The 24,828-nt window shown below is 39.4% G+C and overlaps 2 protein-coding genes across 3 annotated transcripts in view; one reads left to right on the top strand and one right to left on the bottom strand.

Moving 5' to 3' along the window:
* B3GALNT2 (beta-1,3-N-acetylgalactosaminyltransferase 2) overlaps window positions 1-24,828 on the top strand; it is a 50,706-nt gene that overhangs the window by 24,794 nt on the left and 1,084 nt on the right. The window contains exons 6-12 of the mRNA XM_046652962.1: window positions 8,874-8,984; window positions 11,306-11,384; window positions 16,495-16,678; window positions 19,087-19,212; window positions 19,845-20,004; window positions 20,664-20,720; window positions 23,167-23,332. Coding sequence (XP_046508918.1) covers window positions 8,874-8,984; window positions 11,306-11,384; window positions 16,495-16,678; window positions 19,087-19,212; window positions 19,845-20,004; window positions 20,664-20,720; window positions 23,167-23,301 — 852 coding nt within the window. The 3' untranslated portion in view covers window positions 23,302-23,332. The remainder of the gene's footprint in view (window positions 1-8,873; window positions 8,985-11,305; window positions 11,385-16,494; window positions 16,679-19,086; window positions 19,213-19,844; window positions 20,005-20,663; window positions 20,721-23,166; window positions 23,333-24,828) is intronic.
* The window catches only part of TBCE (tubulin folding cofactor E), a 68,601-nt gene continuing 68,462 nt past the window's right edge, over window positions 24,690-24,828 (bottom strand). For both annotated transcript variants that reach the window (XM_046652960.1, XM_046652959.1), the window contains one exon: window positions 24,690-24,817. In XM_046652960.1, the coding sequence (XP_046508916.1) occupies window positions 24,725-24,817 (93 nt within the window). In that variant the 3' untranslated portion in view covers window positions 24,690-24,724. The remainder of the gene's footprint in view (window positions 24,818-24,828) is intronic.

Raw genomic sequence — 24,828 nt, 5'->3', positions numbered from 1 at the left:
CTGTGCCAGTCTTCCTCTATTTTATATGTAGGACACCACCACAGCATTGCTTAATGAGCTGTGTGTAGGTCCCCGCCCAGGATCCAAACCCACAACCCCCAGGCTGCAAAGTTGGAGCATGCAAACCTAACTGCTACACCACCTGGCTGGCCCCAAGACTTTCAGTGCCTATAGCCTTGTGATCTTTATTTCCCTTTAAGCTTTAAGCTAAATTGACTCTTAATTTTTCATTACTTCTGAGTAATGTTTTTTCTTTGTAAAAACATGCAGTTACTTAACAGCGACTGCACCTGGGTGAGGGGTGTGGGGTTATGGATAATTTTCATTTTCTTATTTGTATATCTATTTTTCTAAGTTTCTGAAATAAATATATATTAGATTTATAAAAAGAAAAAAGAAAATTTTAAAAATAAAATATTATTTCCTTTTACACAAAATCCTATTTTTGTTAAAACCATATTTAATTTTACATAGATATTCATTTTTGCTGCATCAAGCCTAATTGGGCTTATTAGCACAGAAAAAAATGATAGTAATGAGTGGTTTGCCTGCATATCGTCAGCAAAGTATGACAGGAGAAAAACAGATTGTTTATTCGTTTGAGAGGGAGAAGTAGATGACTTGTTCATCGTCTTATTCCCTCCGCACTTCGCAGTCTGCTAGAGTAACGTGTCAGCAGTATAGCTTGTCAAGTAAGCAAATCTCTTGTAATGTTTTCATTGTGTAACTCGCCGAAGCATAAATCTCAGTGGGAGTCACAAATTTAAATGGAGACTGCTGTGTTTCTCTTAAAATATTTGTTTCTCTAATTCCATATTTTCCTTAGTAGTCCAGTTGAAACCTGAAACTTATTTCAATAAAAATACTGTTTTCATTCACCTGAGTCACTGGACACGTTATTGTTAGCTTTGTGGGTACATGCACCCTTATTTTTTTATGAAAATTGAAATTCTTTAGATGTAGTGATTTCTCCAATCCACAAGAAATTGTTAATGGTTACAGGCACGAAATTATAGTTAGTTAAGCTGCTCTGTTGGTTTGGATGACAAATTAGAAATACAACACAGAAGAATTAACATGTGAAAGGGGTTGCAGATAGCTTGCTTGTGTTATGGGTGAGCTAATTGATGAGATCTCATATTTCCAACCTATACCATGCTGTTTTTTTCTAACTTTTATTTTGGTTTTATGATCTTAGCAGGGAATTCCCATACACAAGTTGTTTAGCATCTGAAGAGATGCCTAGCTTTATGATTACAGGGAGAAATAGAAATTCAGCTGTGACATGGAGCCAGAACAGGTACAGGAGAGGGGGAGATGGTGCAGCTCCTCCCTTCCCTGAACAACTGGTGGCTTATATAATTCCAGTGAGTAAACCAAGATCATTTTTTGGTCCAGTAAGTTTTTATGGCAGCTACTCAATTTAGTCAACATTGTTGATGTTGTATCATGACTCATCACAAACAAAATGGAGTTGGGTGCGGGCAGGAGTCACCGTGAAATCTCAAGTCAAATGAGAAGTGTTAGTTGAGTGGACAGGAGAAAGAATTACTTTTTTTATCATCATATTTTCTAGATTTGTAGTTTCAAAGTGAGGCATTTTTATTTGGTCACTATAGCTTTTACTTTTGGTATGTTTCCTTTGAAACTATAATCGCTAAGATTACCAGTGAACTAACTGGGAACTCCAGGGGATAGTTTCTGTCTTTACCCAGTTGGTTGCCCTTTTCTCGGCTCATATAATATACATTCTTTCGGTTCAGCCACGTCTGGCCCAGTCCTTCTTCCCTATGTAGTTCATTATCTCTTCCTTTGCTTTCATTAGGATTTGATACCCAGCCGTCTGTTTATTTTACTCATTCTTCCTAGCCAATTTCATCCACTTACCTCCTGTTTGCTAATGGCTGTTAAATCTGTAACTACAGCCTGAATTTTTCTTGTGAACTCCATACACGCTTCAGCTGCCTACTGAACTTCTCCGCCTGAATGTCCCATGGCCATTGTAATGGTAATATCATCTCCATCCCACTCATTCTCTTCTCCTCCTGTATTTTTGTTCTTGGGTAATAGCATCTCCTTTTTCTCAGGCACCCAAACAAGAATTGTGGGATTTATCCTCAATTGTTATATGCAAGTATTCACTAAGTCAGTTCTTTCTCCTTAAACATATTTGGTATCAGTCCTTCCAAACTTTATCACTGTAAAAGTTTTAGAAGAAAATAAAGTATACCAAGGGCAAGAGGTCATTGTTGCCAGGAGAAGGACACACGATTAACCCAAAGCAGCCTCACATAGTCAACAGTGTAGGACTTAGCTTTCAGGTCTTAACACTAACATTCCAGTTAGTTCACTTAGAGATAAAATTTGCATCAAATGATACTATATAAATTCACAGAAGATCACTGTATAATCCAGAATGTCAATTCATTTATCTTTAGTGAGTGTTAACTCATTAGAATGATTTGAATGCTTGTGACCCCTGTCTATGAATCTCCTTCCTGGTATGTCAAGGCACCTAAAGAAGTGAATCTGAACAGTGCTCGATTTGGGCATTGAACTTGATTACAATGGTGGGCTGTGGGTGTTTATTTATTTATTTATTTATTTATTTATTCATTTATTTTAATTATATCACTTTTTTTGGTGAGGAAGAGTGACCCTGAGCTAACATCTGTTGCCAGTCTTCCACTTTTCTTTTTTTCCTCCCCAAAGCCCCACAGTCCATAGTTGTATATCCTAGTTGTAAGTTCGGGATGTGGGTGTTTGAGAGAGCTGTCTCATTCAGGTTGGATGTGACCAGAATGCTTTATATCTTCCAATTATTGCCTCTTTCTCCCCTTGGACATTGCTACATTGCCAAAATTTCTCTCTTATCCCTGCTTTCCTGTAGTGGCCAGTTGATATATTGTTTTAAGGTATTGATTTTGCTAATTAGCCTTTAATCTTAGAGCTCTTCTCAGTTATTAGAAACGTTATTTTCTTTAGCGTAAGGGTTTAATTAGTTCAACTCAAGGGCAGTCTTTGTTTTTACTGAGATATAATTGACATATAACATATTAGTTTCAAGTGTACAACAAAATGATTCAGTGTTTTACGTACATATTGCAAAATGATCACCACAGTAAATCTAGTTAACATCCATCACCACATATAGTTACAAATATTTTTTCTTCTTGTGATGAGAACTTTAAGATCTACTCTCAACAACTTTCAAATGTCATGTATGATACAGCATTATCATCTGTAGTCGCCATGCTGCACATTGCATCCCGGGACTTGTTTATGTCGGAACTGGGAGTTTGCACCTTTAGACCACCTTCACCCGTTTCGCCCACCCCTTGCCATCTGTTCTCTGTGTTGATGAGTTTGGGTTGGTTTTCTTCTTGTTGTTGTTTTGATTTTTTAAGATTCTACATATAAGTGAGATCATACAGTATATGTCTTTCTCTGTCTGACTTATTTCACCTAAAATAATGCCCTCAAGTTCCGTCCATGTTATCATAAATGGCAAGATTTCCTTCTAATTTATGACTGAGTAATATTCCATTGCGTATATATACATATATATGGGTGTGTGTATGTATATGTATATATATACACCACATCTTCTTTATCCATCCATCCATCGATGGACACTTAGGTTGCTTCCATGTCTTGGCTGTTGTAAATAATGCTGCAGTGAACATGGGGTTGCAGATATCTTTTCAAGTTGGTGTTTTCATTTCCTTCAGATAAATACCCAGAAATAGAATTGCTGGATTATATGGTAGTTCTTTTTGTTTTTTTTTAAAGAATGGCCCTGAGCTACATCTGTTGCCAGTCTTCCTCTTCTTTTCCTTCTCCTCAAAGCCCCCCAGGACATAGTTGTATATTCTAGTTGTAGGTCCTTCTAGTTCTGCTATGTGGGACGCCACCTCAGCATGGCTTGATGAGTGGTGCTAGGTCTGTGCCCAGGATCCAAACCAGTGAAACCTTGGGCTGCCAAAGCAGAGTGTGTGAACTTAACCACTCGGCCACAAGGCTGGCCCCAGTAGTTCTATTTTTAATTTTTTGAGGAACCTCCATACGGTTTTCCATAATGGCTGTACCAATTTACATTCCCACCAACTGTGCACAAGGGTCCCTTTTTCTCTACATGCTCATCAACACTTGTTATTTCTTGTCTTTTTAATATTAGTCATTCTGACAGGTGTGAGGTAATATCTCATTGTAGTTTTGATTTGCATTTCCCTGATGATGAGTAATGTTGAGCACCTTTTCATGTACCTGTTAGCCATCTGTGTGTCTCCTTTGGAAAAATGCTATTCACATCCTCTGCCCATTTTTCAATTGGATTTTTGGGTTTTTGCTATTGAGTTGTATGAGTTCTTTATATATCTTACATATTAACTCATTATCAGATACATGATTTACAAATATTTTCTCCCATTTGGTAGGTTGCCTTTTCACTTTCTTGATAGTTTCCTTTGCTGTGCAGAAGCTTTTTAGTTTGATGTAGTCACCTGTGTTTATTTTTGCTTTTGTAGCCTGTGCTTTTGGTGTCAAATCCAAAAAATCATCAACAAGACCCATGTCAATGGGGCTGGCCCCGTGGGCGAGTGGTTAAGTTCACATGCTCCATTATGGCGGCCCAGGGTTTTGCTGGTTCAGATCCTGGGCACGGACATGGCACCACTTGTCAGGCCACGCTGAGGTGGCATCCCACGTGCCACAACTAGAAGGACCCACAACTAAAGTATACAATATGTACTGGGGGGATTTGGGGAGAAAAAGCAGAAAGGGAAAAAAAAGACCCATGTCAAGGAGCTTACTGTCTGTTTCTTTGAGGAGTTCTACGGTTTCAGGTCTTAAGTTGAAGTCTTTAATCCATTTTGAGTTCATTTTTTTCTATAGTGTAAGATAGTGGTCTAGTTTTATTCTTTTGCATGTGGCTGTCTAGTTTTCCCAAAACCATTCATTGAAGAGCCTGTCCTTTCCCCACTGTATATTCTTGGCTCCTCTGTCATAAATTAATTGACCATACGTGCATGAGTTTATTTCTGGGCTGTTTAATCTGTTCCATTGATCTGTGTTTTTATGCCAGTACCATGCTGTTTTCAGTACAATAGCTTTGTAATGTAGCTTGAAATCAGGAAGTCTGATGCCTCCAACTTTGTTGTTCTTTCTCAAGATTGTTTTGGCTATTTGGGTCTTTCGTGGTTCCACACAAATTGTAGGATTGCTTGTTCTATTTCTGTGAAAAATGTCATTGGAACTTTGACAGGGATTGCATTGAATCTGTAGATTGCTTTGGGTAGAATGGATATTTTAAAATACTCTTCCAATTTATGAGCACCGAATATCTTTCCATTTATTTGTGTCATCTTTAATTTCTCAGTGGGCAGTCATAATTTCTGAATGATGGATGCTTACTTCTCACCTGGACTTTTGTAATAGCCTGATTACCACTCTCGCTACCAACCTCTACTCTGTTGTCACTCTTGTGCCTGGAACCTTCAGTAGTTCCCAAAGCCTCCAAGGTACAGGACAGACTTTCTGTTATAGCAGACAGAGGCGATCTCCAGCCTACTTTTTACCTCTCCTTTTCCTCAGCCTTGTGCTTCAGCGATACTAAACTACTCAACATTGTTCTGAATATGCAGCACTGTTTCAAGTCTGGGCCTTTTGATGTGTTATTTTATCTCCCTCCACTTTTCTGACTCAAACTCCTTCAAGACTTAGCTCTCTTACTCATTTGAAGTTGTGATTTCCTCAAGCAGAATGACTTTCCTTCCTTATTGAGCCTATCATGGCATATTATGATTATTTGAAGCCACGGGCTATGTTATTTCTTTTAATCTGCAAACACATAGCCCACAGCCTGTACATAGTAGACACTCAAAAGTTTAAACAATGGCTCGTGTCTGAAAGAAGATTGACCCCCCACATTTACTTAGTTGTATGTATATGTTTAGTTAAAAAAAATTTTTTCCTGATTATTAAACTAAGAAAATGTGTAGAAGTAATACATATTCACTGTTGAAAACTTGACAAGAATATAGAAAGGTTAAAAGAATATGTCGTCACCCATCTATTGTTCAGCCTATTTAGTGTAGTTTTTCCATTTTTTTTTCCTTCTGTGTATATATCTATTTGTGAGAATGTCTTTTATTTTTACAGAATTGAGGTTTGACATCAAGTTCAGTAGAGAGTTAAGGCCACCCAGGGAAAGTATAGAAATAATCAACACCGATTTCAAAGCTAAGAAAATGGAATCTTTTAAAGGGGCAGTTCACTTTCTGTGTGCCTCTAGTGGTGATAAAGCTATATTTTGCTGAGCAAAGATACTACACTATATTCGTTATCACTACTCCTCAAAACACCCTTTGAGGTAGGCCTCATTTTCTCTGTTTCAAAGGTTAAGAATTGATGACAGTAAGTATGCCTGCAAGATCTGCTCCGAGGAACCCTGGGCTCCACAGCACACAGCAGGAGTTTCACCAATAATAAAGATTAAGGATACATTCGCTGAATATCAAGTGATAAACTGCCCAAGGAATATGGATTCTTTCAGTGCTTTTATCTGTCTTGGTAGAGAAGAAGAGTTTTATTGCTTAAAAAAAAGCTTGCAAACCACTGACCTAGCTTACTGAACAAGTTCAATTTTGTATGGTTTCCTTATAAAGCTGGCTAAATGAGACATTACTGTAAAGTACTTTGTCTCTTAATTTTAATCCATGAATTTCTTTTAGAATATGAAAGCTGTAACTTTTATCTCATACTCTATACCAGAATTAATTCTAATTGATCTTGAGTTGAATATTATTTATTAAGTCAACTTTTTTTTTAAGGTTTTATTTTTCCTTTTTCTCCCAAATCTCCCCAGTACATAGTTGTATATTCTAGTTGTGGGTCCTTCTAGCTGTGGCATGCAGGACGCCGCCTCAGTGTGGCCTGACGAGCATTGCCATGTCCGCACCCAGGATCCGAACCAGCAAAATCTCGGGCCCTCCGCCACGGGGCCGTCCCCTAAATAAATATTTTTGATTGCCGGTTATATGTCAGGCCTTTCTAGGTGCTGTGGCTATAGCGGTTGATAAGATAGACAAGATCCTTGCTTTTGTGGTGCTTATATTCTAGTGGGAGCAGTTAGTTTGACAATAGAAAAATAAACAAGAAATATCAGAATGATGTTATACTAAGAAAATAAGACAGGTTGATGAAATAGAATTGGGAGTTGCCTGCCTTCTGTTGGATCTCTGGAGAAAGCCTCTTTGAGAGATGACAGTGGAGCTGAGACCTGAGCAGTACTAAGGAGCCAGCTGAGGGCAGATATTAAAAATGGAAACCATAGAGGGGCTGGCCCCATGGCCGAGTGGTTAAGTTTGCGCGCTCAGCTGCAGGCAGCCCAGTGTTTCGTTGGTTCGAATCCTGGGCGTGGACATGGCACTGCTCATCAAACCACGCTGAGGCAGCGTCCCACATGCCACAACTAGAAGGACCCACAATGAAGAATATACAACTATGTACCGGAGGGCTTTGGGGAGTAAAAGGAAAAAAATAAAATCTTAAAAAAAGAAAAAAATGGAAACCATGGAGAAATTAAAAGACAGAATTTAAATGTATATCAAACCTGGGGGGTGGGAACATAACTTTCTCAGTTCAGAATTTAATAGTAATGATCACAAAGGAAAAGCTTGTCATATTTGACAGGATAAAACTTATGGATGTCTGAATTTAAAAAAAACCCACCCTGTAATATTGTGTGGCAAACAATTCTGAAAAAAATTTTTAGCACAAAAAATATGCACAGGATTAGGAATTTACCAGGGGCTGGCCTAGTGGCACAGTGGTTAAGTGCGCACGTTTGACTTCGGCAGCCCAGGGTTCTCTGGTTCGGATCCCGGGTGTGGACATGGCACCACTTGGCAAGCTGTGCTGTGGTAGGCGTCCCACATATAAAGTAGAGGAAGATGGGCACGGATGTTAACTCAGGGCCAGTCTTCCTCGGCAAAAAGAGGAGGATTGGCAGCAGATGTTAGCTGAGGACTAATCTTCCTCAAAAAAAAAAAAAAAGAAAAAGAATTTATTAAAAGCTCACACAGACTAATAAGGAAAATATAAAACTCAATAGCAAAATGACAAAGAAGCATGACAAGGCAATTCCAGCAGAGACTATATAATTCACAGACATCACTAGAAATGAAAAAAACACAAGTGAGGAATCATTATTTTAATCTACTAAATTAGCTTAAACTTCTTTTCTTTTACTAACATCCTATACTGGGAAAAGCACAATGCAGTTGGCATCCTCATAAATTGCTCATGACTCTAGAAATTAGTACAGATTGCTTTTGAAAAGCAGTTTGGTAATGTGTACCAAAATCCATATAAATATCTCTATTTCTTGTCCCATAATTTCACCTCTGGGAATTTATTTTAAACAAAAAACAAAGTATGGGGGAAAATAAACATTTACACCAAAACATACCTCACATTATATTTGTAGAGGCTTGGTAGCATCCCAGTGTCTGACAGTGGGGAGATGTTTGCGTAAATCGGGAAACGTCCGCTCAATGGCATGTTATACAGACGGGAAAAGAATGGCTGTAACAGCTGCAGTAGCATAAAGAAAGGCTTTGACACAGTGGGAAATGACAGAGCAGCGTGCAAAATTGTCCATATAGTCTTTGTAATTGTTTTTTCAGAGGTGCATGAAAAAAAAATGAATCAAAGATATACACCAAAATGTTAGCAATGGTATGTTAGAGTTGTGGGATAAAAATTTTAACTGATACATCTTAGAAGAAAATAAACTTTTCTCTGAAAACTTACTTGAAACCTAAATGACAGAAAATGAAGAAATTGACCCTCTGTTCATCTTTCCACAAAAGAGCTTTGAAGGTACAATCGTGTGGGAGAGCCAAGACCTCCAAGGCCTTGTGTCAAGAAATCTCCACAAAGTGACAGTAAATGATGGAGGGGGAGTTCTCAGAGTCATTACAGTAAGTCATTCCCTTTTGTTAAGGTTGTTTGGCACTCTTTAGCATTTTTTAATATATGAAAGTGTTTTTAAATTTACTTGTACACCAATCCAGGTAATAGGGAACAACAATGTTTTAGATTTACGTTTTAGAACGTATGCAGTAGGAAATGTTGAGTCACCATAGCAAAGATGAAAAACTCAAATGGTCTGTGATTTGTAACTCCATTAGTAAATATACGGTTTTGCCTTAAGATTGATGCTTTTAAAAAAGTGTGGTGTTTTATTTCTCAATAGTTTTTATTCTTTAAGAACACTTGCTCAATAGTATTCAAAATAAAAGATTGTTTGCTTTCGTTTATAGTGCTGCGATTGCTGCCTCTCATAATTTTCATTTATTCAAATATGCTTCAAATTTAAAACAGTCTAACAAGTAAATTTCTCAAGGTAAATGTAGACTGATAAAGAAGGTTTAAGCAAACTTAAAATGACAAACTATAAATCAACAAGTCGTGTGTGTGGTTGTGTCATAGACACAATCTTCCATTCTTTTTGATGCTCTAATGATTAGGAAGGCACTTGGCATTTAAATTCATAAGCTTAGTATATTTTCATTAAATATTAATCTTATTCACATGAATTAATGCCTGAATTTGGAATGAATGTCATGTGGTGTGTTATTACCCGTTCAGAAAACATTTACTGCACACCTGTTGTAAGCCAGGCACAGTGGTGGGAAAATAGTCCCCTTTCTGGCCCACAGTGGAACTTACAGTCCGGTGAGGAATAAAGACGTTCAGCAGCCAGACCCACACATTCATATGTAATTACAAACTTAGCCTTGTTGTCCATGTTTAGGATTTCATCCTTTATTATGAAAAGTCCTGTGTTTAAGATAGAATGTTTTATGGAATTTATAGTTTTTTTCCTTATTTTCAAGGCAAGTGCCTTAAATATCTTGCTTCCTTTTCTGTCTTTGAAACTTGAAAATATCAAAAATGTGCCAGAATTCTATAGTTTTGAGTTGGTTACACAGAAGGAAACCAGTTTACTTCTGAGTTGAGGACTAAGTTCAAATATAAAGACTCAGTGATCTGCTCTGGGTAAATACAGTTGTAGAGGGCTACAGAAGCTGAAACACTCTGCTAACCTGAAGAAAAAGGCGGGTAACTTAGGAGCCTGCCCTAAGAACCCCATGTGCAAATGAAGGTTTTCATCGTAAATATATAGAGCTGAAAGTGTTCCTGAGTCTGGCTCCCTGACCAGCAAGTGATAATGTCAGAACATTTTAAAAACCAAAATAAAAAGCCAAGCTGTGACCTTTTAGATAGAAGTTAATAGACAAAAAGTACTATCAAGTTCTAAAGAACCCAAAATAATATATAGAATATACAATAAAATAAAGAGTATACAACCTTTTATGGAACTACAAAGTTGGAATCTCCAGCATTCACTTTTAGAAATTTCCTGCACATTCAGCTACAAACTGTATTTTAAATTGAGTAAGTTACAGTCACCTCAGAGCACTCTCTCTCTGCTGGCCTTAGAGCATTGCTTGTACAGAACAGCTCTGCTGAGAAGATCTGTTCAAAAGAGGAACAGCCAAGCTGTGGCCCTCTGGAGAGCTGAGAGTGTGCAGGAAGTGCTGTGAGCGTGCTGGAGCGTAACTGTGACAGTCTGTCTGCCCACAGCAGCCACATTGGTGTGCAACACACAGCGGAGGAACACTTCACTTTGAGTAAGGCCGTTGGGTATTTTGTGAGATGAAGAGAGAGAAATCTCTAGTAATAAAGATCCTCCAATCCTAAAAGGTGGAAAGGACCCTTGTTGGCTGTTGGCACAATAGTCTCTAGGCACCTTCAATGACATCAGTAATAGTAGGGCGCTGTCTGAACTGTTTATTCAGAGGGGCTTTTCTCTGCCCGGTAACCTAACTTTAAAATGTGCCTAGCTGTATTGGAACTTAGGGGAATTTTCAGTCTCCAAGAAATCAAAGGTAATAATAACTTTTTTTTTAAGTGATAGGGTTGGGATGTAAAATAAAATTGGTTTGGTTTTTGTACTATTATGGTAGCAAATTCAAGAATGCATGATTCTATGTACGTCAGCTGGAGTTCTGAGCACTGTATGGCCTGCTGTGTATATGTGATCTTTAATATTGCAATCAGATGACAAGAATAGAATACTGATGTTGTCCTGATAGTGTAAGTCTATGCACCAGCATCTTGGATGGATTTATCTGCTGTAGAGTAATACGCTGAATTTTGCCACATCGATTTTATAATGTAAGGAATGTATTTGTACTAATGGAACATTGAGTGCTTCGGTTCTCCTCTCTTTCAGGCGGGGGAGGGTGCACTGCCTCCTGGATTCGTGGAAGGCGTGGAGGGAGTTGCAGGGGGTTTTATTTACACCATTCAGGGTGAGTCGGCCTGTCGAAAGTTGAAAAGCGTCCTGACTCTCACGTACCTAATCTTACCCTATACTTTGACATAAAAGGTGATTATTTTTTTTTGTCATTTACAAAAGAAGCTTTATTGATATATAATTCACACGCCATTCAACTGATTCTTTTAAATTGTTTAATTAAATGTTTTTTAGTATATTCAAAGTTCTACAGCCATCTGCTCTAATTCCAGACCATCTCCATCATTCCAGAAAGAAACCTCATACCCGTTAGCAGTCCTCATTCTTCCCTCCCCCTAGTCCCTAACAACCAGTAAGCTACTTACTGTACTTTTCTGACTTTAAATGTAAGGATTTGTTTCTGGGCTCTCAAATCTATTCTGTTGATCTGTATGTCTGTCCTTATACCAGTACTACACCATCTTGATTATGTACCTTTGCAGTAAGGTTTGAAATTGGGAAGTGCGAGTCCTCCAGCTTCGTTCTTTTTCACGATTGTTTTGGCTATTCTAAGTCCCTTGCATTTCCTTACAAATTGTAGGATCAGCTTGTCAATTTCTGCAAAAAACCCAGCTGGGATTTTGAAAGAGGTTGCATTAAATATGTAGATCATTTTGGGGAGTGTTGCCATGTTAACAATATTCTCTGATCCATGAACAGGAGAAGTCTTTCCATTTATTTGTCTTATTAAATTTCTTTCAATGATGTTTTGTGGTTTTCAGAGTACATCTTACACTTGTTTGGTTAAATTTTTTCTTAAATATGTATTCTTTTTGCTGCTATTATCAGTGGAGTTGTTTTATTTCCAGATTGTTCATTGCTAATGTATAGAAATAGAATTGATTTTTGCATATCGATCTTGTATGCCGCAACCTTGCTGAACTCATTGATTAGTTAATAGTTATGTATAATAGGTGCCTTAGGATTTTCTATATATAAGATTAAGTCTTCTGAGAACAAAGATACTTTTACTTCTTCCTTTCCAATCTTGATTCCTTTTGTTTCTTTTTCTTGTCTAATTGTCCTGGCTAGAAGGTTCAGTACAATGTTGAGTAGAAGTGGTGAGAGCAGACATCCTTGTCTTGTTCCTGGTCTTAGAAAGAAAGTGTCCAATCTTTCACCATAAAGCTGATCCTAAAAAATTAGTGACTTTGGACTTTCTTGGCCCTATGTGGCTGTGGCTTTGGCTGTCCCTACAGCCAGGTTAGGGTTAGGGTTTCTGCAAAACTACTAGACCGTGGCCTTGTAGCTGCACTGGGCTTAGTGCTGCTTATCGGTCAGAAGGGAAGAACCCTTTGTTTTTCTGACCCACGCATGGTATATTTTGACTTCTCTATCTGTCCCTCTGTTGGAGATGGTTCAGTGGACTCAGCTTTCCCTCCCGCTTCATGTATACTCTCTCCTCATAATGTGAATATTTAAATGTAAGGTCTCTATCTTATGGACTACAGTTTTTTAAATGCTTTTCCTAATATATCTTATTTGAAGGATGAGTTTGTTGGGAGTCCTTTAAAAGTTAGGGTCAGAGGCATTAGCTTAAAAATTTCTTTAAAACTCTAGAGGGAATTTGTTATGATAGGAATAGAAGTGGCTATGTTTGTATTCTTGGGTGATATTTGCTTAAATATCCACATCTATGAGTTCCTGAGAATTCTATGTCAGTGATCTTTAAGAAAGAAAACTAGGGGCTGGCCCAGTGGCATAGTGGTTAAGTTCAGTGCACTCTGCTTCAGTGGCCTGGGGTTTGCAGGTTTGGATCCTGGGCATGTACCTACATACTGCTCATCGAGCCATGCTGTGTCAGTGTCCTGCATACAAAATAGAGGAAGATTGACACAGATGTTAGCTCAGGGACAATCTTCCTCACCCAAAAAAAAAAAGAAAGAAAAACTATTGTTGATGCAATTGCTGTGTGACCTGCCTTGAGCATCACTTATGGAGCAAAGATGCCCAGTGGTGCTTCTGTCTGACCTCTCAAAGTTCTGCAGACCATGGATTCCTGTAAAAGAATTAGGACCAAGCTTCCTTGAAGGCTTTCAGTGACTGGGGAAAGCAGAGGCCATATTCTTAGAGGCAAGTCTTCAGGGGACTCCCTTGATAGTGCAGTCTTGGGGATGGGACACCCCTCTCTTTGAGGCCACTGCATGTAGTTTGAGGATGCAAATGGACTATGGCTTTTTTTCTTTTAATTTCTAACATCTTTATTTATACAGTGTTTCCTCATAGAAGCATTTATATTCTTACATCACCCCTAAGGGTAGGCTGGAGCAGGAACATAGCCTTTGCCCACCAAACTTGCCATTAGAAATAGAGATGAAAGATTTAGGGATCCTTAATTCTAGTCCAGAGATTTTTCATGAAACAATGAGACCACTCTGCCAAGGAAGGTATCAGCCTAGCTCCGAAAGGCTAGCTAATGGTTCAGCACTGGGGAAAACTCAGATAAGGAGGCCAGGCCAGTTTCCGAAAGCAGCTTGCAGTTGGGGACCAGGTACAGGTGTAACACACCATCTGACTTTAATGTCTAGCAGCTTCCTTTCTTTTGCCAGCTAATTTAAGTACCATCAGGAGTCTTTAAAAACTAGTTTGAGGGGCCCTTGAGACTTCTGGCACTAAACTGTTCTACAGGGAGCAGCTCCTGTACCCTGAACAAGGGTTTGTCATAATTTTTCTCTCAAGGAAGCTAAAGGAATAAGGTTTGGGTGAGGAAAATTCCTTTCAAACAAGAATGAAATAACTAAGTTTTAGGCTAAAAGAATTAAAATGGATAGATTATCTTCTCATGTACTGGATATATCTGAAAATCTAAGCATAACTTAATTTTTTTTAAGATTTTATTTTTCCTTTTTCTCCTAAAGCCCCCCAGTACATAGTTGTGTCTTTTTAGTTGTGGGTCCTTCTAGTTGTGGCATGTGGGACACGGCCTCAGCATGGCTTGATGAGCGGTGCCATGTTTGCACCCAGGATTCGAACCAGCAAAACCCTGGGCTGCCAAAGCAGAGTGCACAAACTTAACCACTTGGCCACAGGGCTGACCCTCTAAATTAATTTTTTTAAATCTGAGCATCTGAGTGCTCTTCAGGAGAATGATGTAGTAACAAGTTCTCAGTTTTGTTGGGCATTAGCACCTCAGGCTTCAGTGAAAATCTTCAGGATTGGAGCTCAGATAGCTGTATTTATTTAACAAGCTCCCTAGATAGAGTTGACGCCTCCAAAGTTGGAGAAGCTATAAACCATACGATTCTTTTAAATAGAATGTAAACAGATCGTCGATTTAAAACACATGGATAGATTACTTCATACTGATATTTTTCAGTTAGAGGCAGTATAAAACAAAATGTGTAATTTGTTAATCTAAACAGACTGTATTTCATTTCTGTTCTCATTTTGTTTCCAACCATTTTCCTGTCACTACAATTTTATAACACTTTCCCTTTCTTTCAAGTGTTAAATTGTGTATATTTCTCGTTATCTTTAAATTAAAGTGAAAGGATATTACAGTAGAATGTAAGAGCTGAAAGGGACCTGAGGTCCTTTAGTCCTGTGCTTCTCAAAGAGTAGGCTGTGGTCCACTGGCATCAGGGTTAAAGGAAGACACAGGGTAAAAACACAGATTCCTGGGCCCCACCCCAGGCCTGCTGAGTCTTTAGGTTTGGGGTCCAGAAGTCTGTATTTCAGTAGGCGTTCCTGAGAACCACTGATTTAGTCCAGCTCCTCCTTTTACAGACGAGAATCCTGAGGCCCAGAGACTCGTAAATTGTCACACGTCTCACAGATAGTAGCAGAGGCAGAAATCAGATACAGGTCTTCAGATTCCATCCCCTAGTCTTTCTGTTTGCAATTACAAGAAGTACAGTGCTAAACTACGTGTTAGTTTTCTTTCCTCACCCCTCAGCCACTTATTTTTTCTTTTTCAGAATTTTTCTCGGTTTGATTGAGGCATGTGAGAAACTCCTGCCCTTGTGAAAGAATTGCTGCCTTAAATCCATAAAATCTGAGGACAGTCCCTGCACAAATGTGACAAACGATTCATTAGCTTGTAAGGTGGTAAATAAAATGTCTTCTAAGCACAGAAGTACCATAAACACATCAACAATAGGAGGCCGGCCCCATGGCCCAGTGGTTAAGTTCGTGTGCTCTGCTGTGGCGGCCCAGGGTTTCACCAGTTCGGATCCTGGGTGCAGACATGGCACCGTTTATCAAGCTATGCTGAGGCGTCGTCCCACATGCCACAACCAGAAGGACCCACAACTAAAACATACAACTATGTACTGGGGGGCTTTGGGAGAAAAAGGAAAAAATAAAATCTTTAAAAAAAAAAAAAATAGAGAGCTATAAGAAACACCCATATACTTATTGCTCAGAATTAACAGATGTTTACATTTTGTCATATTTGCTTCCTTTTTTTTTTTTTTTTAAAGAAATAAAGCATTACAGATGCAGGTGAAGCCCCCTCCCTTCTTGTTCTCCCTGGTCCTGTCCTCTCTCTTCCCCTCGGAGAGGGTACTGCTGTCCTGAAATTCCTGTGTGCCCTTCTCATTCTTATTTTTCTGCTTTCTACTACATATGTACCTATCTTTAAATACATATGGTTTTGATCAGAGTCTTTTATAATTGATTTTTATAATTGATCTGCGGTATCATATTGTTTATAGCAACTAGCAGTATACTTTCTCTCATTCAGTGTTATTTTTCAGTGCCATTCCTCTTAACGTGCAAGATCAAGTTAATTTTTTTAACTACTGTATTGCATTACGTGAATATACCACAGTTTAGCTGTTCTTCTATCAGTGGGCATTTAAATTGGTTCCATTTTTTCACTGTTACAAACAATGCTGCAATGAATATCTTTGTAAACATGTAAAATAATATCTCTAGGGGTTTATGTGCTAGTGGACTTAATGAGTCAGATGGTACACACACGTTTGGCCTAACTAGATATTGCTGAATTGCTCTCCAAAGTGAGTGTATCCTGAGTTCCCGTTTTCCCACCTCAGAGTTCCTAACACACTTGTATTTCTGTCAGGTTACCTTGGGAAAAGCGTTTTAGTGTACATAATGTTACAGGTTCTGGCTCTTAAGTTTGCAATAGCATTTTTCTCCAACTTTGACCTTTTCCTTTTTAGAAGGTGATGCTCTCTTACAAAACCTGCATTCTCGCCCTCAAAGACTTATTGATCATATAAGTAATCTCCATGAGGAGGATGCCTTACTGAAGGAGGAAAGCAGTATCTATGATGATATTGTTTTTGTGGATGTTGTGGACACTTATCGAAATGTTCCTGCAAAGTTACTGAACTTCTATAGATGGTAGGTTGTAAAAACTGTTGGGTAGTTAGAATTTGTTTTATTGTTCTTTCGATGTAGAAACAATTTATCAACATCAAACCACTGAGTTGTTTTAAAAAACAAACGAACCTAAGACGCCTGACCACCTGGGATATGATCTGTTGTATCCTGCTTTGTGAGGACTGACCTTCTAAAATGCTGCTGCTTCCTTATTTAGATTAGCAGATCCATAATGAGAATAACATTAATCTATTAGAAACAAACAAGGCAAAAATGGATTCATTTTGAGTCATCCCATTCACTTTGAGTTATTGCCATGGTTGTCTCAAGCCAACATTAGATGCAAATCAATGAGTTTGAAAATGGCCCATTTTCAGTTGTATTCATACCCACCTACATAAACCCCCCAGTTATAGTCACTTGCAACCAGCTTTCTGATCTGAATTCTGTTCAACTGAACATCCACATTATATTTCCATTCTCTGCTCCACTCATTTAAAAACTACTTGCCCTAATTCCAGAACTTTTATATAAGATGAAATTCAACAACCCTTAGAGTCTGTCATATTTATAACTTCCCAGACCCTCCAGTATTTCTTGGATGTTAGTTGTAATTCCTACCATTATAACAATAATAGCAACAATAACAATAGTAACTGTTACTACTATTATGTATGTGTACTTGTTCATATTATCAGTTACTCCAGGATCCCATAATTTGCTGCTGAGCCTCCTGATACTGTCTACCCTCACTGTAGACCTAAAACCTTCAACTCTGTCTCCGTCTAGACTAAACCTATAAAGTGCATTCACATCTTTGTCTTTTAAAACTATCAGTGAGCTTGTTTCTTGGTGAGCCCAAGTCTGTCCCTTTCTTTTCTTCTCTGTTGTCCTGGGCAGAGTGGGCAATTAACGAGTACTTGATGGATGTGGATCCCTGGTCCTGAGGGACAGACGATCTAATTAGTTTACGGAAGGTAACGTTTCATAGCTGGGGCAAGTTAATATAATTTTGCAGTCATCTTGTGGGTAAGTGCAGATATAAATAAGAGTTGGAAATCTGGGTGTGCCTAGAATGCCAGGATTAAGTTTGGACAGCTGTAGTAAGAAAAAGCAGCTTCTTTTAGCTCAAGGCCACTAATGGGGGGTTCCTGTTGTAAATGGGGCCAAAGCAAGGATGTAAAGAGGTGAGGAGTGGGAATGGAGGTCCAGAAAATGGGAAATCAGGACTGTGGAGTTCATGGACTTGCCACAGGGAGCTGATTTTCAGTTGTGGAATTTCAATTTAGTTTAGATTTACCTTCAGTTTGTTTTATTTTCTCTACTTCTTGCATATCTCTGAGATCTTAGCCTCTCCCCTCAGTCCCTACTGCCACTGTCTATTTGGGGCCATTATCCCTGCCTGGGTTACCTCAGTGACCTAACAGGGCTGTGCTTTGGGACCTGCTTCCCAATAGCCTAGCTCACTCATCTGCCCTCCACACCGTAACTGAAAGCTTCATTATTCATTCTTCTTCATTCAGCTGATGCATCAGTGACTTCCAGGTCCTTTACCACAAAAGTTTATTCCTAATTAGCAAATAAATATTATATGCCTCATGCTGTTAATGAGAAATAAACTTTAGAAGCACAGGGCTATGCTATTTGGTGTGGACCCATTGTTAAATTCACCGTTCTTTGACCTAATGAAACTTTCTCCAGATTTCTGTCATCTGACTGGTTCCCTAGCAAGACTCTGGGTTTTTTAACAAAGATGTACAGGGATTGTCAATGTCAAATGAAGGAATCAATTTAGTCTCTAGTTGCCATTATGTAATTTTTTATGTCTAGATAAATGAAATCATTCTCCCATGCCTTCCAAAAGGTCGTCTGTAATAGTTTAATTGCTGGAAATTGTGTCCAAGGGAAAATGTGTTTCACTGTTATAACTCAGTTTTTTAACCCATAAAATATCTGCCTGTGATGTAAACAGTAGCCTGGAATGCATCCTGTTGCAAACAGTGTTCTACGGATGACCAGCTGTGATGCCGCCCCCTCATCCTGGGCCTCCCTTATTAAGTGCACGGGAGCAGGGTTCCAGCGTTTGCTAACGTGGCGCGCCTGGCCTGAGCACTGCCTAGGAAGCATTTGCTGGGTGCTGTGTTCCACTTAAGGCAGACCTTGTTTTCATTGTGTTCATTTTCCTTTGCACCTTTTGAAATCGGCTTGGTGCTTCTCTGTTTTCTGCCAGTTAGTGAGTATCAGGTGAGGAGTGTTGCTGGCAGCAGCGGCGTTCTGTCAGAGCAGGTGTTCTCAGCATTGGAGGATAAGAACATGAGAAAGTAGACAGGAGAGGGGCAATTTTTAATGAAAATCTTAGGATGTCACCGCATGGGTGTTCCTTTCTCCTCGTATGGACGCACTGACTTGCGTATCCCTTTTGCCAACAGGACTGTGGAAACAACCAGCTTTGATTTATTGCTAAAGACGGATGACGACTGTTACATAGACGTCGAAGCTGTGTTTAATAGAATTGCCCACAAGAATCTGGATGGGCCTAATTTTTGGTGGGGAAAGTAAGTTAAACATTATTAGCCCATGGCATTCATGCACCTGATCAATTGTAATTAATTTAGAATGAAAGACACAAGTCATTTTTCATAAGAAAAATGTGGTTAAGACAGGAAATTTCCTTCTTAGGCTCCTGGGTTACTATATTTTATTAATCTACAACTAGAGGGAAAAAAACTTTTTTAAATGAAAAACCTCTAATGTAATGAAGGAGAGAAAATGGTGTAGCCTTTATCCTCATGCCCTAGAAAAAAGTGGTTCTCAAATTAGAAGCTGCTGCACACTATGTGAGAATAAATTTGTGACACATTTCTGAAACCATTTTCTGTGTTTCTTCAGGAATACAATATGGATTAGTGAGATTTTTTTTTTAAGTGTATATACACAATATGATCCGGTACTTTCCACTCAGAAACTCCACAAATGCAACTTTGAGAGAATTTAATATACCAGTCTTTTATATAAAATACCCACTAGATAAATAATGGTTTTCCTTAGACTAAAAAAATATTTTTTCCTCCTTCTTTCCTCACTTCTACAGTTTATTCCTTTGTAGTGATAATAAAGAAGTCAAACTTAATAGTGGTAGGATATGTGTCAGACCAACAAAAAGAAGCCAACTTATTTTGCCTCTCAGTTTCAGACTGAATTGGGCAGTTGACCGAACCGGAAAGTGGCAGGAGCTGGAGTACCCCAGTCCTGCTTACCCAGCCTTTGCGTGTGGGTCAGGGTATGTGATCTCCAGGGACATCGTCCACTGGCTGGCCAGCAACTCGGGGAGGTTAAAGACCTATCAGGTAATGAAGGATTTCTGACCTAAGAGTACACCCATCAAAGCAAGTGGCATCAGCGCCACACTCCATCCTACCCCGTCACTGAAAGCAGAGCCAGCTCACGGTGGGGGAAAGCACGTTATTCTTTCTGTATAGGAATCACCCCTCACAGGTTAGGGATCCACTCCTAGCCCTGAAATCTTGGCTTTAAATTCTATTTCTAAATCTTTTTTGCGCCTACTTATTATATCTTAAGCCTGTATTTACAAGTATAGTCCCTGGAGGAGTGTAAAGATTTATATCCTAAGAAGGAAGACTGTAGGCAAGTGCTTTCTTTTTTGCTGAGCCTGGTGACAGTGTCCATAAACAACTCTGCCTAGTTAGCGGGTCCACTGTCTCCTTGCTAGTGTTAGTGCTGGAAGTTTAAGGTCCATGAGAAGACAGCTGGCTGCTCGCGGTAGTGTGTGTAGCGTTATTTCATTGCGGTGTGTACACTTCACTGTTCACAGCCACTAGCTTTGACTTTGTCTATCAGTGTTAATACATGCTTAGCATTTCATATTAGAATAGTTATAACACAAAGAAGTAGAAAGATTATTTATTATGGGAATGGGGGTGGCATTGTCTTTACAGATGAAATGGCATTTAAACTTTTGCACTTAAACTTTATGGGACATGTACAGGGTGAAGACGTAAGCATGGGCATTTGGATGGCAGCCATAGGACCTAGAAGATACCAGGTAAGCAAGTCTGAGCGGGGCTGGCCTCAGGGTTCTGAAGAGTTGGGGGAGTGAGGTTTCTCTATCAAACCTGGGGCGGAAACAATGAATTGAAGATTTTCTAGCATCATAGCTGTGGTCTTGATTGAATTCACAGTTATCCACCTAGGTTCTTGTACAATGTTTTTCTGAGTTTAAACCAAAAGGAAATGTTTAATTTTTTGATTGGCACCTGAGCTAACATCTGTTGCCAATCTTTTCTTCTTCTTCTCCCCAAAGCCCCGCAGCACATAGTTGGATATTCTAGTTGTAGGTCCTTCTAGTTGTGGCATGTGGGACGCTGCCTCAGCATGGCCTGATGAGTGGTGTCACGTCCGCGCGTGGGATCCAAACCTGCGAAATCCTGGGCCACCAAAGCAGGGCACGCAAACTTAACCACTCGGCCACGGGGCCAGCCCCAAAAGGAAATGTTTTGAATGGAAGTTCTCCTGCCATTCTTCTTCTTACAAAAAAGAATTAGGTTTTTATACGTTTGATCAGAAATTCTTTGCAGGGGCTGGCCCCGTGGCTGAGTGGTTAAGTTCGCGCGCTCCGCTGCAGGCGGCCCAATGTTTCGTTGGTTCGAATCCTGGGCGTGGACATGGCACTGCTCATCAAACTACACTGAGGCAGCGTCCCACATGCCACAACTAGAAGGACCCACAACAAAGAATATACAACTATGTACCGGGGGGCTTTGGGGAGAAAAAGGAAAAAAAATAAAATCTTAAAAAAAAAAAAATTCTTTGCAGCTGTAAAGCTGTAAGAATCAGCTGACTTAAGTTTCCAGCAATGAGGTTGGTCCAAGGACCCTTCAACCCTTCTGACTGATGCAAATGAAACACTGGGTAAATATTGTAAGGCACCTTATAAAATACAGTGATCGCTGTTCCAGAAAAAAAATGAATCTGCAGAGACCAGAAATGGAAAATAGGAGCCCTGGAAAGAAAGCAGGCACAAAGCTGGCCTTTGCCTCCAAGATTTCTGTTGAATTCTGGATTCTTGCAGCTTCCGCTTTGGCCTTAGAAGGTGTGGGGGACAGAAAGAACATGCAGTGCCTACCAGAGCAGGAACCCTGCATAGAATCGCCTGGAACCCAGAGCAGTGCATCTCACTTCAGGGTGAACAGAAATAAACCCGGATCTTAGCTTTGACAGTGCTGTTCCTTTGTCCCCCTGTTGCAGTCCCTCTTGGATTTCCTTACCATTGAATGTAACTGTTTTTTGTATCTGATGACTGTGAGATCTGTGGTCTTTGCAGCTCAGATTCTGTAGTGTTGCTCCTGCAGACTCTTGCTCATGAACTTGCTTCCTGATGCGTTGAGACCTTTTTTTTATTGTGACCTCCTGTTCCTTGGAAGCTGAGGTCTGTATTCAAAATGCATTCCTACAGAGAGGATTTACGTTTTTGGGGCCATGCACCTAAGGGCATTACCATCCTTAAATTTCTGGCTTAGGACTTTGGGGGCTCCACAGAAGGTGACTCCAGCACACACCCACCTAAGTGCGGACTGGTTCCAGAAGCTCCGGGGAGACCCCTTTCCATCTTACCCAGGGTCAGGGCTCAGACAGACAAGCCTCCTTTGGAGTTTTGTTTTCTGAATAGCGCCCCCAGGCTCTCGCCCCTCAGGGGTCCCGGCTCTCTCTGGGAATCTCTGGTCAGTCTCCTGTCCCTGGCATGGCCTTTAAAACCCAGCAGAGCCTTCAAGGCACACGCTGACTCCAGCACCCCCACTCTCCAGTTTCTTCTCCTTTGCCACCAGTTCAGCCATGCTTTAAAAAGACATTTTTGATTATATCCAACATTTTTATATTCTCTAATTGAGTGGGGTTCTCTGGATCTATATTCTGCTGTATTGCTGGAAAGAGAAGCCAGTCCATGTAGCTGGGACCTAGGCTGGTGGTTAAGAACTCGGGCTCAGGAGGCTCACAGACCCCATTCTAGCCCTTCTCCTCAACTTACCAGCATTAACTTCACTGTGACTTTGAGCAAGTTACTTCACTCTCAATTCAGTCTCTCATGTGTAAAAGGGAAATAATGTCTACTTCACAACGTTACTGTGAGAAGTAAATTGGATGACATTTATAAAGCTCGCAGTGCAGTCCCCAGAATATTGTAAGCATTCCGTCGGAATAGTTGCTGTTCTTCATAATGCTATATAGCCACCTTTTCTGATAACAAAGATGAAACCCTCCACTTGTGCTTTCCGAACTTTCTCTTCCTAGAGCTCCCTTTGCTGACCATTAATGCCCACGCTGCACTGTTGCTGTATCGCATGGCCGTGGGCTACTTTCTCTGCGCCCACAGCAGGTTGTCTTTGAAAGTTTCAATTTCAGTGGAATATATAAGCTGCCCGTATGCATGCTCTCCGTCTTTCTTCAAGCAGTTTCACAGCTCCCAAATCAGTTTTTGTTTTGTTTTTCAACAGGACAGCCTGTGGCTGTGTGAGAAGACTTGTGAAACAGGAATGTTGTCTTCCCCGCAGTATTCTCCACAGGAACTGACAGAACTATGGAAACTGAAGGAGTTGTGTGGTGATCCTTGTCAGTGTGAAGCAAGATGATGATTTTAATTCGCAGTGTTTAAAGATCAGGGTAGGCGAATGATAATCTGAGTATAAGTCTAAGGAAAGCCCGAGGTTTGGCAATAGATGATGTGGGCTTTCAGGATAGTTCTAGGCCTGGCACTTTCATCTCTAACCCATGTGGTATTTCTTAATGTTTGCACAAAATTTCTTTTTTAAAAATCAACTGACGCTGTAGGATAAGAAAAATTTTATTTACATATTGGAAGATGATTTGAAAAATATCAAATTGTTTCTAAAAGAAAAAATTATTTCTAAATCCTGATATATCATTTCTAGTGAGTAATTCATTACCTATCATTTTTGGTTAAAACTTGGCCTAGTTCAGAAATCTTGAGTAATAATTGAGAGTTTGAATTTCAATCTGCATTGCAGAATAGCTCTGTAAAGCATAATTAGGATAATTAAGGGCCAAAAAGAATTCAGAAATGCTGTGTGATCATGTGATCACTTTGTGGTCACTTATACCAAAGTTCAGGGTTTCTGGAAATAATGTCAGATTTTGTGGATCGCTGAATGAAGTGGGCAACTTGAACTTGAAAAGGAACCAATATAGTTCTCAGTTCTGGACCTTGGTTTTAAAGTTCATTTATTAAGTGGACTAATACCCAAGTTTTCTTTTGCCATTTAACATAAATCCTGAAGGTCACAGTTTTTTAGTACCCCTATTTTAAAAATGCTAAATTTTTGTGAATATAAGTAAAATCAAATACCTCTCAGGGTTTTAGTGCCATAGGGAAAGATATTTCTAAATAGTTGACACTCTGAAAACGTTTTGCTTTCTTCCTATCATTGCCTAACGTTTACCTAATATAAGTGAATTTCGATCAGAGCCAATAACCTTCTGTGGAGGAATATATGCTCAGTTTAGGTATAACTTAGGGAAAAGCATGTAATTAACTTTTGTACTCTAAAAATACGGCAACTGAGAAGAGAGATCATAGCACATATGTTATGCACAGTAGAGGATGTGCCTCCCTCAGCTCAAGGGATATTTCCCAAAATGACCAACCAAATCATTTTAGTTACCTTTAAACTAATAGTATCAGTAGAAAATGCCGTTAAAACTGGTCTTATGACGGACATTAACTGTGTTCAGATTTTATTAGACTAGCTAGGTTCTATTTAATATTTAAATCTTCACGTAATGAAATGCAGTCATGAACTATAAAATAAATATGAAATAAAATCAAAATCATTAGTAGGTGCAAAGCCTTTATTATTGCTGTGATATACGAGCCTAGAAATGGTCTCTTGCCAATGAGGAATACAACCTTTTCTATACTTAGGCCAAGTTGTAAAACCTCATTTTTTGACAGTAGAATTGTTCCAATAAATCATTTATTTGCAGTGAACCCCCGTCACAATGAACAGTCTAGTCTCTGAATTTTATTAGTTGGCGTTACCATCGCACTAATAGAGAATCTCCATTTTCCACAGAATAAAACTGCAATGACTGTTGGTCATTTTCTAGTTCAATCTCTCTGCCCGGCATCTAAAATTAGA

The sequence above is a fragment of the Equus quagga genome, chromosome 2 (assembly GCF_021613505.1).
Source record: "Equus quagga isolate Etosha38 chromosome 2, UCLA_HA_Equagga_1.0, whole genome shotgun sequence".
Classification (NCBI taxonomy): domain Eukaryota; kingdom Metazoa; phylum Chordata; class Mammalia; order Perissodactyla; family Equidae; genus Equus; species Equus quagga.
The sequence above is the reverse complement of the archived record's forward strand: the minus strand, read 5'-3'. Positions and strand labels throughout refer to the sequence as shown.